At 38.5% G+C, this 18,979-nt stretch overlaps 1 protein-coding gene across 1 annotated transcript; it reads right to left on the bottom strand.

The window, feature by feature from the left end:
* Window positions 1–4,816: 4,816 nt before the first annotated feature.
* On the bottom strand, window positions 4,817–9,919 carry LOC147421769 (uncharacterized). Its single transcript, XM_086502967.1, has 11 exons — window positions 9,727–9,919; window positions 9,414–9,613; window positions 8,095–8,385; window positions 7,926–8,015; window positions 7,756–7,854; window positions 7,593–7,661; window positions 7,368–7,472; window positions 7,206–7,286; window positions 7,044–7,118; window positions 6,904–6,968; window positions 4,817–5,330 (listed from the first exon to the last, which is right to left on the bottom strand). The coding sequence occupies exons 1-11, from the start codon at window positions 9,917–9,919 to the stop codon at window positions 4,817–4,819; spliced, it is 1,782 nt and encodes a 593-aa protein (XP_086359093.1).
* Between the last annotated feature and the right edge of the window lie 9,060 nt (window positions 9,920–18,979).

Genomic DNA, 18,979 nt, shown 5'->3' with positions numbered 1-18,979 from the left:
TGCATCTAAAATTGTTATGTTATTAGCATACATAAAATAGCGGGTCATTACATTCCGTACGAAATCCGTATGAGGGGGGATGTCTCATTGCAAGAACGTTTGTATCTTGCCCGTATGTAGGGGGGTAGGTTAGCATGTAAGATACCATACATAAGGGGGTTTATCTAATTTTGATGCACGCAGGTGACAGCCCCCCATTACTAATAGTGAATCCCCCGGGGCTGTCTTTCACTTTTTCTAGATACTATGTGTGCATCTTATTATAATTAGAAATCACAAACCCTTTTTTGGTTGTGCTCATTAAAGCATCTTAAAATATGGGGTTGTGCATAGCATTGAATGGTATACCGCATGCCACAAAAGCTTGCATTTATTAAAGTGAAACTCAAGCAACCGTTGCTTATCTATCACTTTATACAACGTTCGGCCATTGGATGATGCTTTACTAGCTTTAGTTGAGCTAGGATTTTTTATGTTGACGTTGAAGCATGTCCATGAAAAGGAGTTGATTGGGGAGTATAATCATTTGACAATGAACATTTCAACATCCATTGCAACTTGTTTGGCATTAGCATTTTTCTTTTTAGCTACAACAATTTACTCTGCTATGCGAGCATACAATGGTAATCTAGCATGAATATTTCTGAGCGAAGCCGTACACTCGGACACATTACCAAGGACTTTCAAAAAATGCTCTTTGATTCTAGTCACATTACCACTGAACTCATGGCCGCAAGTCTTGCATTTCATTCAAGATGTATTCTTTCCTGCACGCAGCTCATGGACGTAACTCCACTCGTGTCCTTTCACCATGCTGACAAATAAATTTAAAGTACAAGATCAATAAACAAGAAATTCTCTATTGATCAATATAGTGATCAAAATCTATCCACATTATCAATTAGTCCCGCGCTTCATTATCAATTAACAATAAACAATGATAGTCTTATAATTCTTCAATAAACTCATGTCAATCAAATTATATTTTGATGCGCTAAATAACTTCATCACTTCAAACAAAACATTTCAATCACACTGCACTATATTGATCCATCTAAAGTGCAAGCTTTTGGCTTTCACACATTACGATATTCAATAATCTGAATCACTTATTTAAAAAAATACAAAAAAAAACTCATCATCACGTTGCACTATATCGATTTATATAAAGTGCAAGCTTACGGCTTTCACACATTACGATAATCGATAATATTGATCAAATCTTGCAATTGATTCTCATTGGAACATGAGGATTAATTGCAAATCCAGACAATTGTCATATCTATCTGAAGTGCGAACATGAAGTTCTCACACTCCACGGTAAATCTTTAAAAGCTTATCTATGTGCAGTTGATGCACGTGTACGATCACACGGTATGATAGACGTAGCAATCCAAATAAAGATAATGTAATATCAATGTATTTAAACATGAGATTCCTAAGTTTTGATTCCAATGAGAGCATAGTGTGATGGCTCTACACAGGACAAAAAGAAATTCTATCTATGTTCACGTTGAGGTGAGAAAGAATCTGCACGTCAAAATCAAACATACCTAAATAAAATTGACCTCTATTCTATTATATTTTACAGAAAAATAGCCTCATGTGAGAGTACACTCTGCACACAACGACAATATCTAAATAATATCACTAATTCACTTCCGCATGTCAGTAAACTGAGCACGTAGCAAGTGACTCCTAAAAAATAAACACCTTGTCTAAGTGAGAAGTTGAGCTCTACACAACATACAAACTTACATAATTTGATTTTAAAAGAAATAATCAATCAAATTTTAAAAAAACATTAAATTGATTTTAATCAAAAGATTTTAAAACTATTTTAAATTTCAATAATTTTTTAATCATAAAAAGTTTCATTTTTTTAGTCTACTAATGACATGGAATACCTTTTGTGATGAATACTAGTTTCAACAAGGCATGTTGCCGCTATATATACTTTTTTTTCGATCAATATATTCTTCGATAAAAAAATACCTTGTCCAAATTAATTTTTGATTGATAGGTTTTTTGATCATAAGAAACTTTGATCGAAAAACTAGGAAAAAAATTGGTTGGCCGTATTTGCTAACGTGGCATTGTATATTACGCCCGTATAATATGAGGTCATGTAAAACATGCCCGTATATGAGGTATTATATGTGTCCTGTATAACGTATAATGCAACTTACCCACTCTTGACCTTATTAAACATATAAGCTTAATGTTTTCATGCATGATATCATTGAATTGAGCTACCACAATATTGGTTCTCTTAAAGATGCGAGGGTTTTGGGTTTTTTTTATCTGCATTAGATATATTTTCAGCCTTCAAATTTAAGGGTTGTTGTCCATCTTATGGTAGGATGAAATGGACTTCAGAATGAAAAGTAGTGTCACTCTTCAAATTTGAGGGTAGTTGGCATAGCCCATGGAATGATGAAAAGGTGAGTTCCTTTAAGGCCCTCAAAATGAAAAGTAGATGTCCAAACCATTGGTTTGTAGATAGAGAGAAATGGAGTGAAGAGCAATTTTTATTTTGGTATCTCTTAGTCCTCTCTCTCTCTCTCTCTCTCTCTCTCTCTCGCTCCATTTCTCTTTCCAATATGGGTAGTTATGATAGATCCTCTCCTTTGTAGACATGTGCTTGATTTCCAACTTGGTACTATAACACACACTCAAAGAAATACAATCTGCTTCCTCTCATCTCATGGATGTATACTCTCATTGAAACTCTTATTGCATGATTCTTGTTACGTAATGTACATTATTCAAACTTCAATGATAGGTTGGAGGAAGAGCAAGTGTCTGAGAGAGAGATCACAATCGTACCATTGCATACTAATACATGCATGCACACATAGTTCTTATATTGTATATAATAATGCACAACACTTGCTTTTGTGCACACTTGTATGTATGTTTTTTGTGCCCATGAGTGAGAATATAGGGAGAAAAAAATGGAAAATTGGACTTGTCATGGAGTAGAGTAGACCCCCACCCCAAAAGTTATGTGTGTGTGAGAATATAGAGAGAAATTGAGAAATTGGACTTGTCATAGGGTAGAGTAGGATCTCCATCCCAAAAGTTGAGAGCTGTGTCCGTGTGGCATAGACATAGGGTAAGGTGCATAGAGTAGTGATAGTGCGGCATTAGCCAAAGAAAAGGAAAAGGACTCAAGGGTGTAGATAAGACCCAAATGTAGTGTGGTGCATAGAGAAGTGATTGTGCAGCATTAGCCATAGTAGGATCTCCATCCCAAAAAATGAGAGTTGTTTCCATGTGACATATACATAGGGGTAGGGTGCATAGAGTAGTGATATTGCACCATTAGCCAAAGAATACAGAAAGGAATCCTGGTAGTAAGACGCGGATGTAGTGTGGTGACCCTTAATATTCATTGTAGTAACCACATAAAAATGTTGGCTATAAGCAAGGCTTGCCAACAACATTTTTCCTAGTCGATAAAAATAAGGACACATTTAGGAATCTTTTGATTACTAGGTCAAAATTTGAAGCATCTGTTGACATTTGCACTAAAATTTTCAAAACTTTACTAGTTAATTTTCTTAAAGGCATGCTCAAATTTGGCGGAGATTTTACAATTTTAGCTTGTTAAAAAATCACTAAATCCTAGTTTTTTGTGAGGACTACCTATGACTTAAATCCTATCCTTGTGACAATCAAAATTCGTGATCCAGTCCTTCAATGCTAGCAAAACACCTTACAATGCCTTGCGGACACGTGTGATACAACACAAAGCAATACAGTCATTGCTCACACAACTTTACTCGCAGGGGGTTGTGACGGTTAGACAGGCCTGCCTCCACAATATGAGTTCTTCTTCTTCCCAATGGCAATTATCAGATCCCTACATTTGTAGAGAATCTCCTTGAAGCTAGCCGTGCACGTATCATTCTTGAATATCCGACGGTTCTTGGCCTTCCACATGCGCTGGAAAAAGCAGACCCTCAACGTTTGAATACATATCAATAGCTTTTCCTACTAGGAAAAGATTGTTTTTATAGAACTCTATTTTCTACATCCTTTGGACCTATTTGCATATCTTGCCTACTAGGCCACTAATCGTTGGGCACTCCTTGAAGAGGTGGGTAAGATCCTCACTCACCATTCTGCATCCCAAACACCTATCTCAACCAATACCACGGACTTCGATTCTGGTGCATGTCGGCAAGGCCCCCAAAAACACCTTCCACAAAAATATCAGTGCCCATTGTGTGTTTCATAAGTTATTCGTCACCGCAATCCAGCTAGGTGCTAGCCATTGTTTACCCCATTGTTTGTTGAGAGGTGCGAACCAATCAGCCTTGAACATAAGAGCATGCTAAATACCCTTGGTTTGTGGTTTACAAAACTTGCTTCCCTTAGGCCAATGATAGGCTTTCCACTCGAAGTTGGACTTGCAAATAGGCATTGTAATGCTATCGAGCCCCGTCCACAGCTCTGGTGACTAGCGGTCTTTCCGGGCCATTGAGGTGAAATTGTGAAGTCAGTTGGTCTAGATCTTTCCATCTCTTATTGTTGCTGCCCCAAAAGCAAGACATGCACATGAGACCTTTTTTATTCACTTGTCTCACAATTTCTTGCCAAACAAGATGAAAAAAGTGATAAAATCAGGAGGCCTACCAATGACAATTATTGTGCCATGACATAATTAAAAACCCACCAATGATCCGTGCATCCACAGATCACCATAAATCGAAAATTGTTCATCTGAGCCCAATCTCATCCATGCATCAAGAGGCACAAACACTCGATCACAAGATGTTAATCAAGGCCTCATTAATTTGCATGCAGCCTAGGCCCTTATAGCTTCCTGTACATACAGGGCTACGTTATTTTTAGAGACCACAAGAAAAGGAGCAGGAGAGATGGGCCGAGGCTCCACAGGACTACAACCCTCCCTGACTCTCTCTCTCGTTCTGATCCCTGAACCAAATTCTCTCGGACCTCGCCCCCTCCGCACAAGTCGCTCTCCTAAGAGATTACCCTTGTTCCAATTATGGCCGCCCAGCCCACTGCCGTTCATGCTACACTTGCTAAGCTTGCAGGTCAAGAAGACCTTCTTCCGATGCCCCAAAAGCTTCATGATGAAGACCCGCCTCTGTAGATGGCATGTACGGGAGAAGAATATGGCGGCCTCATTTATATTATCTCTAGAATAGCGGCCCCTGATACTCTCACTCCCCTTGACTATGGCGGCCTCACTTATATTATCTCTAGAATGGCGACCCCTCTTTAATTCGCCCACAGATAGCCCAAGACGCCCCCTGTCTACTGTAGACTGAACCGCTCGCTCCCAATTTTTGCATCTAATAATTAGAAACGCCCACTCATATGCCACCCAATCCGATTATGATTAGGGCCTGCAGGCGAGAAGCCATGGAAATCTAACTCGTCACCGCCATAATTCTCTAAAGTTTTTTCTTTGAGAAGTTCCCCTCCAGGTGTTGGTCACAAATTAGCTGTTGATTGCAGACATCGACTTTGAACGCAGCAAGAGACCAGGTTGGAGACTGGACAAAGAGACAGAGGCATGTAGATCGTGATAGCGGATAACATGCGAGACGTGCAAGGAATAACAATAAGAGTGAGAAGGACTCTAGCAAGGCTCAAGGCATGTGGCTCATGGGGTGGGAGGCTGGTGCTATGGCATGCAGGGGAGGCCCCCATGCCCGGTGACATCCCAGCTCATGACACCCTGGATTCATGATCGGGGGGAGAGAGAGAGAGAGAGAGAGAGAGTCTCACCTCCATGAAAGCCGCACACAAATAGAAAGATACCTTTTGGAAAATGCACGATAGCAATTGCAGCAGCTATTGAGCTATGGGCACCTTCTCGTCTTCCCTACTGTTGAGGCATTGGAAACCATTGTGCCTTGCCTCCTTGCTCCATCTATGGAATTTGATGAGCAATGTAGAAGAAAGAAGAGATAGAAGAGAGGTCTCTCTCTCTCTCTCTCTCTCTCTCTCTCTCTCTCTCTCTCTGACCGCATCCACAACCATAGAGTTGGTGCAGTGTATAATTCACAAGGAGCTTTTGACATGTTACCATATAGAAAAAAATATAAATTTGCTAGATGATTCACTAGTTTGAATACACACAACTAGTAAAAGTGCAAACTAGCAACTGTGAGATAGTTTCTAGTTGGTCAATCTAGTAAGTTTGTTACTATATGGCAAATGGTACTACCATATAGTAACTAAGTTGCTAGATCTAACTAAAAACTCTTCACACTTGCTAGTTTGACCTTAGTGTGTCAAACTAGTTAATCATCTAGCAAATCCAAACTAATAAGTCACCTAGTCAATCTAAACTAGTTAATGACCTAGAAAATTTAAACTAGGTAGACATATAGAAAATCTAAACTAGTAGAATGTATGCTAAGTCAAATCTTTAAGTGATTCAGGAAATGATTTAATCAACTTAACAAGAGAGGTACATGTAACCAAATATGAAAGTTCAATAAGATAATGTCACTTTCAAACACATAGAAGTTTCAAAGATACAAATCTCAATCTTCATTTGCCAACTCCACATCTTTGAGTGACAAAGCTCCTACCTTATCAAAATTGATACAAACTATGTTCTTCACTAAGAGCCAAGTCACTAAATCCTCACACATGGTAAAAGAATTGGTGTCACCCGCCTTCCTCTTAAAGAAGGAATGTGTTTTTTTGAGAGCAGTATAAGTAGGTTTTACAAGATGATAAATGTCTTCAACCTTCTTAGTACCAAGCCATTTCATTAGATTGGATTTTTTATCACTTACACATAACTCTTGTGCCTACAAAAAAATAACAAAGAGTATCAGTCATCATCTAGTTAAACTCTATGTGTATTAGTCAAAGTATAGTGCAAGTAGTACACCTAACAAAATACACATCTTTTTTTCTAAAACAGAGCTTTTATCAATAATACTCTCTTCTCTGGATCCACTTGATAGTTCCTAAACATGAAAACAATATAGTTTTAATCCTAGTTACAAAGATTTCATTTATATAGCTTAACTTAACCAATTTACCTTTTTCTTTTTGTTATTGGAAACCTTTGAAGCTTTCTCCTTTTTTTTGAGAAGCTCTTGAAGCTTACTCGTAGCCTAAAAACACGACACACAACAACTTATAAAAGAAAGTAAAATCCAATATCGATCAAGCTACTCAACACAAATATATTATTAGCATACCTTTCTTTTTCGCACACTTTTTCTAGAGAGCAGATCTACGTTTGAATCGCAAAATTCACTTGAAGTGTTATCTTTCATTTTCTATATACCAAACAATCACAATAATCAAGCAATACAAAAAATGTATTTTATGCATCAAATAACATAACTTCAAACTCAAACCTTGTTCTCTACATGGTTATGATCAACACCATGTGAACTCTCATACGATTTTTTTTCTTCCAAAGCAACCCCAAAGCTCCCATCTGATATAAATCTTTGATACTTCTAAATAAAAAATAATCATAATTTAAGTGAAATATAAATAAATAAATAAATAAATAAATAAATAAATATATATATATATATATATAGAGAGAGAGAGAGAGAGAGTACTTTTGAATATACCTCATAAGCATCATTTTCTTCATCATTATTTTGCCAAGGAATTTCTGGAATATATACTTCTACATCTTCCTAAGTTTTCATAAATAAACCATAAACAAATTTAACTTTAAGAACACACATTTAGAAGCTCAAGATGAATAGTGTGTAGTAACCAATGACTCACATTAGCTGGTGCCTCCTTTTCCATCTTGTTTTCAATTACCACAATAGTATCCATGTCAGTAAGCTTTGCCAAAGCATTGTCATCGTGAGCATTCTCTACCTATTGAAAATAAAATGTATATGAAACAAAGCATCAAATAAGCCACTAAGTATTCATGCTAACTATCTTACCATTTTGTTAGGAGAATCATCTTTATCCAAGTCATTGGATTCTCCATGTTGCATCCCAACATCCTTATCATGTAAATCATTATTTATGGTCTATATTTGCATTAAAAATATCTTGTAAGTATAAAACACACAAAAAACATAACTTTATTAATGCATTAAATAACCATACCGTAGATCCACTCGAGGAAGACGTTGATTGGTGGGCCTTTCGTTTGGTATACTTGCGCTTAGCGGCAAGAGACTTGATACACCATAAATAAATATCCTCCTCCTTCCAAGGATAAGAAGATCTATCTATGACAATGTCTTTGAGTTTGCCTATGTTGTCTCCAATGATGCTCATAACTTGACTCTTTCGTTCAAGATTGTTTCGAAGGTCACCAATAGAGTCAACTTTTGCAAACCATTTTCCCACCTCCCCATAGTTAGAGTATAACACTCTATATTGATCCAGATGATACTTCAAAAGAAAATTTCTACCATAAAGCTTCCCTGCATCTCTATGTGTGGGAGGTGGAGGTCTAAACACCTGGTCATATATCTTTGGATCATATTTAGCTGCACAAGGTGGATCCCCATGTGTAGTAATGCTAGTAGGATTTCCTAAAATTCTTTTGTTCTCAGCATAATTGGCTCTCTATACACTCAACTCTTTGAGAGCTTCGTCATGAGGTTTCGAAAGCAATGCAGCTAGAATAGATTGCGGACAACTCATATTCACCCTAACAAAGTCAAACAAGCACACACATATAAAAATAATTAACAACCACCAATAAAAACAAGTTAAATCACTTTAAAGAAAAGAGACTTAAGTCAATATAGACATATCTAAGTAGTGGGTTACAAAATTAAATATAGACTTGACACATTGTATACATGCTCAAATAGTGGGGTACAAAATTAAATGTAAACTTGACACATTTTAGACATGTTCAAATAGTGAATTACAAAATATAATCATTCATTGGAGCACCATATAATAGGTACCCAACGATCAAGCTCCCCTAGCTTAGTGATCTTCTTCTTCTTCACTACAACCCAACCTTCGAGCAGAAACAGACAACTATCCCAACTTCTCCATTCATTCTCCTCTATTTGAAATTTCCAAATATTGCTTTGATGCATAGGAGGCTTTAGTATAGCAAGCTTTTCCATTTTTTCCTCACAGTTTATTTCCCTAACCACGCCATGGTTCAATTGTTCCACACCTCCATTTTCGATGCATACTTTTCCTATATCATGCTCTTGGAGCCATAAAGGAACATTTCCACATTGTCCTTCCTCTAGCAAAGTATCCCTTCTCTTTAAGTCTTTCACTTCATAAGCTATGAACTTATGTCCTCGCGATAATGGCATTGGAATAAACTTATGTAGCAAAGATGAGATTGGGCGAATAGAATCCCAAGTGAAGGGCAATGGTATCTTTTCAAGGACAGTCATTCCTGTAACTGTATCAATAAGTAATCGTTCTGAATGAGTATCACCTACAATGCATTGCTTATAGTATCTCCCTGCAAAGAAAAGCATGGAATTTCCTTGATGCTGCATAGAGAAAAAAGAAGTTATAGAAGCTTTCCAATGGCCCCTTTCCTCTACTTGTTGATTTATATCATCAACCTTCACCACCACATCAGAGCCAACTTTGTATATTTCCCCTCTGAAGAGAACCTTGTCATACGCCTTTACTTCTGCAATAGGAATGCTTGCTTCAATGTTCCAAAAGCTCCTTTTTTCAAGGCTACTTCCTTTTCAACTTGTGTACAACATCGCCTGGCTTCCTCCAAAGCAACCTTCATCTCACCATCTGTTCTATGTGGCGGTGGAAATCTACTTTGATAGCGATTTTCATTATAAACATATTGACCATCCAGTTTTGTACCATCTTTCACTAGAGTTTTTTGTGCCTTGTCACGCCTGCAAAAGTCACTTCCTCCATTTTTAAACATGCCTATCTTGCACTGTGCAGGGTGGTCTCCAGTAACCATCATCACCATGGCGCGTATCGTGCACAACTTTGAATAACCTTAAGGATCCTCAAAAACTTTTTCTACTGGATACTCATATATCACATCCACTCCATGAAGATATAACTTCTCTAGCTCATCCACTAAAGGGTTAAGCATGTTGCAAAAACATCGCTAGAGCTCTTTATACTCTTTTTACAACTTTGCGGGATAAACAAAATTGGCAAGACCTCTATGGAGGACTTGGGACATGCATTAAGCAACAAAATCTCCACAGCACCACCGCTTTTTTGAGTCGTCCGGGACGTCTGAAAACCGTCCCAATGAAGCAACAATGCTACATTACGGGGATCACCCTGACCACACCATCACACATCTTAGCATTAAAGATGAGTGAAATAATGTCACAAAATTATACATGGATAACTAACCCTTTGAAATTTCTTGTTACATTGAATATCTTCCAAGCATTTGAGACACGTGAATTGATAAGCTCCTTTATCTGCATCCCATCCTCTTTGCAAGGCTTCATGTCGCTTAGAGCTTGGAAAAGTGGTGTAGATCTTTTTGCACACTGGATTAAAGCAAACCACTGGTAGCTCATATAAAACCATTGGATCCCATAAATCTTTTACTTCTTGGAACTTCGTTCCATTCCAGAAATCAACGATCCTTCTTTGTGCATCGTTTACAATTTCAGGAAGCCATTCTTGCTTATGGCGCCATACATTCAACATCTCATGACAAAATGTATTGCATTTAGTCAAAAGCTTTAATTGAGGTCCAATTGGTATATAGTCGAAAGATAGCATACACTTCCTTGGCTTTTCACAAACGGGGCATTTTTCACAACACTGAAGGCAATCTCCAATAAAATTATCTTCCAAACTTGGTTGAAGGGGTTGTGGCGGATGCCTTGCCCCTTGATATCCTGTGCAGACACGATAACGTTGGGCAGAAATCATTCCAAGCCCTTTCAGCATTGTCTGTAGTTGGTCCCAACATGCAGGGACTCTAATACCACCAAGGTCTCCTTCCCATGTAGATGGGAGATGAATTAACAGTCTCTCTAAACTTTGCTTGGCGCTTGGACAACTGACCCTTGATCCCCCAAAATCTCCGAACATCAAGCGAAGCATTTTATCTTGTACACCTATTGGTAATCGATGTTCATCCCATAGAGATTGTAGTTCCACTACTCTCTCAATGAGCTCCATGTACAAAATAGAGAAATCATCTTCTAGAACATCATTGGTGTCCATGGGATCCTCATTTTGGCTTTGATCATCCACTACTGCCTCAAATGACATGTGTTCACGGTCACTTGAGTCTTGCACATGATCGTATGCGAAGTTCTCGCTTGATAGCCCATGTTCAGCTAAGCCAAACTTATTTTTTAAGCTATCATATTTTTTTAAGAGATCTTGATGACGATAATAGGTAGAAGCATGAACTTGTCGACCGCCTCCGCAATACAGTGAGCAATGGCAAATAGTGTGTCTTTCACCCTTACTAACCCTTTCCACTCTATTAATTGGACCAATAGAGGGAGAAACTTGGGGTTCAAGAAGAGTTGACATAGTTGTAGGTGTAGATAGAGGTGTAACCAGAGCTGACGTGAAAGGGCAGTCTGACTCTAGTTGCACCCTTATCCTTTTACTTACTGATGGGTGGACTTTTCCCAGTGCATCTTGTTGACGGTGATGATAGAAAGTCCTCTTTGTTACAAAAGCACACCCATTTGATAAGTGTTTGCAAAGGTAATCGCACGAGCACTTCCAAGATAGACTTTGACTCATGACTAATAAACACTCTATATTTCAGAAAGAATTCTTACGTCAATACAGATTTGAGATCATCATTAAGAAAGAAAACAAAGCAAGAATAGAAGTTTTAATCCTTTTTTAATGAAAGAAGATGACACACTTTAAATAAGAACTTTCTTAATCACAAATTATAATCATAGCCTGGAGCATCTTCTACAACCAATGGAGGAAGAGCACAACTCCAAATTTTCTTGTTGGGTATGAGGCTTAGTAAAAGCTTTAGCCTAGAGTGAATTACATCAATAGGCATACTTTGGAATCCTAGGGTAGAGATTTTGTAACCAAATACAAGCCCAAGGCATGCTTTCAATGATAGCACACCCAATTTTACATGCCACCCTATAGAATCGTCTATAAAGATGGTTACTACACATGTGGGAGGCCCATCTTTGCCAAATAAATAATAGAAGGTCGCTCGCCAATGATCTATGTTGACTCCGTTTTCCTTCAAGCCATCAACAACACTTTTCACGAGGTCAAAGCGAACCTTATAAGCTCTTGCTTTCATAACATTCCAAGGCAATTCTTGATCTTTTTCCATAACGACAATGTGATTACAAATACCTAATAAGTTTGAAGTGGTAATTATTAAAAAATCTCTCTCTCTCTCTCTCTCTCTGTCTAAATACACATCAAGTCTACGCACCCAATAATTAGATCTCTTTTTTACCCTAATTATTCAACAAATATAAGACATTTTAGCGTAGTTGCCAACAAAGGCTTCAAATTTAAACTACAAACAAGAGTGTTGTCCTTATTTTCTATGGTTAAGAAAAATGTTTTGGCAAGCCTACTCTCTCTCTCTCTCTCTCTCTCTCTCTCTCTCTCTCTCTCTCTCTCTCAATGCATATCATAAAATATATTTCATGAGCTTTGCTCAATAAACAATATCACCATGTTTAGGAAAAATGTGTCTCAACTTAATATCGTGCCATTTCTAGTTTCAAATTTAACCTAGAAATTAACGGGAGTCTTGTGCTTATTTTCTATGGTTAAAGAAAAGTGTTGGCAAGCCTACTCTCCTCTCTCTCTCTCTCTCTCTCTCTCTCTCTCTCTCTCAATGCATATCATAAAATATATTTCAATAAATCTAGTTTTTTCGAGCTTGCTCAATAAACAATATCACCATGTTTTCAACGTGTTGAATCAGTGTTTAGGAAAAATGTGTCTCAACTTAATATCGTGCCATTTCTAGTTTCAAAAATGTTGGTTGACGGCAAGAGGATAAGGAGAAATTCCACCGCAAAATTAAAAAAAATAGTGTACCAGCCGACTCGGTCTGTATAAGTAGAGCTAAGTCGAAGCTGCAACAGCGGGAATTCGAAGACGGCGCTGATCAAGGCTCGTGGGTATCGCCAACCCTAGCCACTAAACAATTAATTGATGAGCTGAGACGCAATATAATTGGGTCGGGGCGACGTCTGTAGAATTGAGCAGTACCTTAATTCTATATAATTAGAAGCTCTTTATAATTAGAGCAACACCTTGATCTGCAGTCGCTTCTGCAGTCGCGCGCGTCTGTAGCGAAAGAGCAGCATGGCCGGCACCGCGAGCAAAGTGCCGCTCCTGCGTGTATGTAGAGGAGCAACAGTAGTTGTGTATGCGCGTGTGAGTATATCTCCAGCCAGAAGCTTAATGCTAAACTGTGCAGAGCTTGTGAGCTAGGGCGGTGCGATGCAGGCTTTCTCCTTTTGGCTCGCACAGAGCTGGGTTCCCGCCCATGCGCCATACCGCTTGGTTAATTTCAGGCGATAGGATAGAGGTAGGTACACCTTTAATTTTAGTGGTCCCAAATCAATCAACCTAAAACCGTCCAATTGGGTTACTCATACTGGCATTACAGACTGTCAACTTGGAAGACTGGTAGGTTCTATATTGAATTAGACACGAATCTCACAAGATCCCTGCAACAAACTTACTTCAAAGGTGTTGGTTTTGTTAGTAAAAGAGCCAGTGAATGGAATTCGAACCCCTGCATGGTGCTCAAGAGAGAAGAGTCGAAACACATGGCCTATGCTCGAAGGCTGCTACAAATTGCAACATTATTAAAAAATATATATATGCACAGCTGCAGCTTACGCTCTCGCCACCCTTTTTCCTTTTCAACCACGGAAATCTTGCCATTTGCCATCGTCACTCCCCTTACACCTCCCTCACCCATCGAGTGCCCTGATCGTGCATTACCTAGAAATTAACCTAGACATTAACGGGAGTCTTGTGCATTACTTGACATACAAGACTTTGGCATGTTGATCGAGTTGTTTACCTTGCTTGTACTCAAAATTGGCAGCACCCAAATGAGCTTGGGAAGCAAGTGGAGACCGCATCAGTATTAGACAGTGCAAGACTAATGGCTTTGCCAGCAGCTCCCAGCCAATCCATGCATACTTTAGAGGTCAATGAGGCAAAAGCAACATACGATATGTAATTGCAACACGAAGGCCATTCGTTATGGTAATCCTATTCCCAACCGTTTGGCAAACCCTGCTTTGATTCTCTGTTTCTTGGTAGATTGCATAGCCTTCGAGATTTCTAGCCGCAGAGATTCTTGCAGTTCTACACAGACATACCCCTTACCTACAAAGCTTAAAATTTGAGATACAAATTTAGAGAAATATAGTGTAAAAGCAAGATCTCCAAAAAGATCTTGAGCACAAGGCTAAATTGAAAGAAGAGGAGCAACACATAAGCAACAGTGACGACATAAGCAGCAGTGACGATACACATGATTAGAGAAGTGAATACCGCAGTCGAGATACAACAAAAGTCAATGAAGTGATGATGATGGAGATTGTAGTAGACATGATTACAATAGTAATGAATTGTAGTGAAAGAACTCACGATGATATTGCCAGCCTGACTGTTGAAAAACAACATTACCCTTAGCACTACCTTGGTCAATATGTATGACAAATGTGGTAGGGCCAAGAAGCTTTGAGTTGTTTTCAAAAGGTGCAAAGTGAGCAATCACCACCTATGCTTGCATCTTGAAGACATGTGGCAATGGAAGATGTTGAGATGAGAAAAAGAACTCACGATGATATAGTTTGTCAAGGAGATCCTAGCTCTTCAAAAGGGCATCAATCTAGGGGAACTTGAGCTGTAGAATTTCATCATGAGTCATGGATCTTGGCACAAAATAATCTCTCATGGTTACGTGATTGAACCACGCTCTTCATGAAGTTGTGTCACACTACAGACAGACTCATTATGCCATGATAGTATTATAGACATCTCCGTAATCTTTCGTGATGTTTCAATTCCATGATATCATTATCATGCAGATCTCTCGGTACTGCAAAACTCCTGGCTTATCTTTGTGAGGCTCTGATACCATGTTGAACCACCACGCAAAAGAGAGAGGAGAGAGAGACGACACCACATTTGCACACCGTAAAGGTGTGTTAAGTGGTCACACGAGATGAGTTTATATAGAGGGGAGCAGGGGGCTATATATAGAGATACGATATATAGCACAACATGCACTCCAACCCTTACTCCCTACTTGAAACATCTTCCAAAACATTAAAGGCGCCCTCGTTGAGTCACTTTATCCCAATCCACTCGTGATAAGTCCTCCTATGGTACACTCTACACTGTCTTATGACCAAACTCCAAAATAAACTAAGTAAAAAATGCACCAAACTTTAGAGGAAGGTTAGCCACCCTAAGTAATCTAACCAAGCCACCATTTCCGTACTTGAGAAATTCTAAACTAACCTCATGAGACGCTTCATGTGGAACCACATTGGATATACTCGATACACTCTTGACCACTTATTTGCCTTGTAAAAAGCCCCCAATGTATGGATTGTTACTGGTATGCTCTGCTTCAATCTTGGTGCACCCATGGCTCGTCATGAGCATAGGCTATATGTATTTTTGTTATGCAGGGATAGGGCGATGACGAGCTAGGGTTGCAACAGATCAAGCCATACTCTCTCTCTCTCTCTCTCTCTCTCTCTCTCTCTCTCTCTCTCTCTCTCTCTCTCTCTCTCTCTTTCTCTCTCTCTCTCTCTCAGCATGCAGATAGCTTGCGGTCATGTCGCAGAAGCAAAATGCAGTAACAGAAAAATTATGAGTTGCAATGCAAAGGTACATTCAGGTGGTGGTATGCAGTCTAGCGGAACATATCTCCTCAATACAATGTCGTTCGATGGTCGATGAAAACTTGCTCTGCGGCCATAAAGCTATTATACAATGCCATCGACTAACCTCAAGATTGTGGCAATCTTGCTCCTACCCTTGCTCTCATTTGCTGCCTTGTGGAAACAGCTGTAGTAGACGTGTGCAAGGTGCCAAGTTGAGCAGCGTGTGAGCATTTGCAACCACCCATGTGCAATTCCCTTGCCCTATTTCCACATATGCAAGTTGCCATGTGGTGCACCATGCAAGCATTGTGGCCTCAAGAAACCATGCCTTAATTGTTGTGTGCATGAGCGTTGTGCCCATACTTGTGAGAAACCTTGTGTCCCATGCTTACTTCCATGTCCTGGATGTGTGAACACTGTTCTTGTAGTCTTCCTTGCAGTTCTATATGCACAAGGTCTCGATGTGACACACCTTGTGGCAAAGCTATAAACTGTGGCCATCCTTGTATTGGGATGTGTGGTGAGCCGTGCCCCGCGAAGTGTCGGATATGTGACCCAAACACTCCTGAGATGTTCACAAGCCAATAAATTGGGAAACTACCATCCTATACCCTCTTTGTGAAGCTTGTAGATTGCGGCCACATTTGCGTGGTGAGAAAGCTTGACAGCTACATGGATGGACCTAATCCGCTGAAGAATTCGTAGGTGTTTTATGGCTTTGAGATGACTAACAAACTTTGCATTTAATGAGTGCAGGCAACGGAGTGTGACAATGCTATTGCATACATGATATCTTCCTCCAGTGTCTGCATGGTGTAATTCCCATTTTGTATCTGTACTTCTGTGGTCAAAAAATTACAGTTGATATTCATCTCATTTTGAATGTTTGGATATCAATCTGACATGTCTTGGAATTATCCAATTCGCTAAAGTATGGTGATTGATCACACTTTAGAGAGAGAGAGAGAGAGAGAGAGAGAGAGAGAGAGAGAGAGATTGGCTTTACATTGGGGGGCACAAGAAGGGAAAGGAGGAATTGAAGCATCATGAATCGATAACCATATCACCTTGTTGATGTAACTTGATGTATGTCAGCTCATTAGAAGAGCCTTTAAATAGGGTTGATTACATGCAAGTTATTGAGTTTTGATGTAGCATAGCCAAAGCCTAGAGGTTCATTTTTTCTGCATGCTTCCAATTCTTGATAAAGTATTAACATTTTCAATTTAGAGAGAGAGAGAGAGAGAGGATGCTTCTCCCGCTGTTTTTGTATCCCTCGACGTAGGAAGATATGTGTACCTTCCTGTGTCTTCACCTCATACCTTCCTCAATCTTCTCTTGTGCTTCATATGCCAAGCATCACACACACAAGATATCGGCTCTTGGCTTCATCGTAGACACCTTCAATACAAGTTGATCGATGTCTCCTGCTTCAATGAACTAGACCACAACAGAAAGGCATGAGCTCCACATTGTGAGGTTACTTCCATTCTTAGCTCTCTCATCATGCTTTGATAAGCAATCACGAACAATCTCCCATTTTCACTACACCTTCACCTGATGTGAAACAACATAAATAAATAAATAAATAAATATATATATATATATAGGAAAAATTACCAAAATACTCCTTCAATTTGTGGAAATTCCCATAATACGCAAATTTCAAAATTTCCCGACATACCCTTGTGCGTTATTTTCTAATTTTTATTCCTTTTTGACAAATGAGATCCGTTTTTGAGTGCTTGCCATTGCTAGGGATGTAATTTGCCACAAATTACCTCCAAAAAAGGACAATTTATACCTAAAAATAATGAAGCAAATCATCTCCAAAGCCTACATAGTCAACTCAAATTCTAGATATGCATCTTGATTTGATAGACGATCATTGTTCTTATGAAAACCTACAATTTTTTATTTTTTTTTGGAGAAATTTGATCTCACAACAAAGAGTATCTTCTTTGTAAAAAGCCCCCAATGTATGGACAAGCATCAAGTGGAGATGGAATTTATAAGCCTTAATATGGATATTTGACATTTAAAGTTTTCAATCTATTGCCTCTTGTAGTAGGGAATACATTCTCCCATTCAACTAGATATATATGCAATGAGTTTCAAGGAGTGTAGCACCATTTGCAGTACTTGTATCACCTCTAAGCTACACTAATAAGTATTTTCATAATCACACCATAAAAAAGTAAGAGATGGCACCACAATCTCTCCTTTGAAAGTAGACACAGTAAATAGGTCTTGCACAAATTTCCTTGGAAAAATCTCACCATGCAATATACCTTCTAAAAAGACAAAAAAACTCTAAGATATGAGAAATGATATAGACAAGTGCCCAAACTTAGTTATTGATTTTTTCAAGGTCATGGAATATGAGAGTTATAATGCAGTCCGATGCTTCTTTGCAAAAATGATTTACGAGAAAAAATAAAAACATCACAAAATAGCTTAATAAAACATAGTATAAGTACCATAGTACATACATATATTAAAAGAATACGTATTATGATTAGTACTTAGTATAAAGTAATCACTATATTGTGATGTGGAAAGGCATGCTTAGTAAGTGGGTTAGAACAGCTAGAATTTGTTACTTGTAACTAGTGACTACATAATTACTATATAGTAATTGCATTGAATTTAGGATTTGCTACTTCTAACTAGCAAGTAAACATAGTTACTATATAGTAATTGTGTGGAATTGGGTTTTACTACTTCCAACTAGCAAGTCAACATAGTTGCTATATAGTAATTGCATTAGACCAAGGATTTACTACTTCTATGTAGCAACTCCACTTAGTACTATATAGGAAATCTAGAGGTACTTGAAAGTTTCTAGTTCCATCCAGCAATTATAGACCTATCATATAGTAACTTATGAATTTTCTAGTTCAATCTAGCAAAAAGCTCCTTACTTCCTACTTAGATCTAGGAAGTACATGGAACCCAAAACGAATTTCTATATGGTAACATGTCAAAAGCTCCTTGTATAAGCATACCTTCATTGCCATTGACTGACGGTGCAGCAGTGTGTTGAAGCCTTAAAAGGAAACCTTTGTAATTAGGTGGTTGGGGTAGTTTCTTGATTGCAATTGTCTTTGCATTCATGTAATTGATGAGAGGCACATTGAGCTTCATGGAAAGCTGATGCACAATGACGGGGG

This window comes from Adiantum capillus-veneris, chromosome 27 (genome assembly GCF_014529385.1).
Source record: "Adiantum capillus-veneris isolate H3 chromosome 27, ASM1452938v2, whole genome shotgun sequence".
Classification (NCBI taxonomy): domain Eukaryota; kingdom Viridiplantae; phylum Streptophyta; class Polypodiopsida; order Polypodiales; family Pteridaceae; genus Adiantum; species Adiantum capillus-veneris.
Note: the sequence above shows the minus strand (reverse complement) of the source record. Positions and strands in the feature narration are given on the sequence as shown.

Bases quoted from the DNA above. Each gene is read 5' to 3' on its own strand.
- LOC147421769 (XM_086502967.1), bottom strand. From the start codon at position 9,919: ATGGTGATGATGGTTACTGGAGACCACCCTGCACAGTGCAAGATAGGC. The intron at 8,386-9,413 runs GTAGGTGATACT...TTTCTTTTGAAG, and splicing joins GATACTATAAGCAATGCATT to TATCATCTGGATCAATATAG. The intron at 8,016-8,094 runs GTATGGTTATTT...ATGCAAATATAG, and splicing joins CTTCCTCGAGTGGATCTACG to ACCATAAATAATGATTTACA.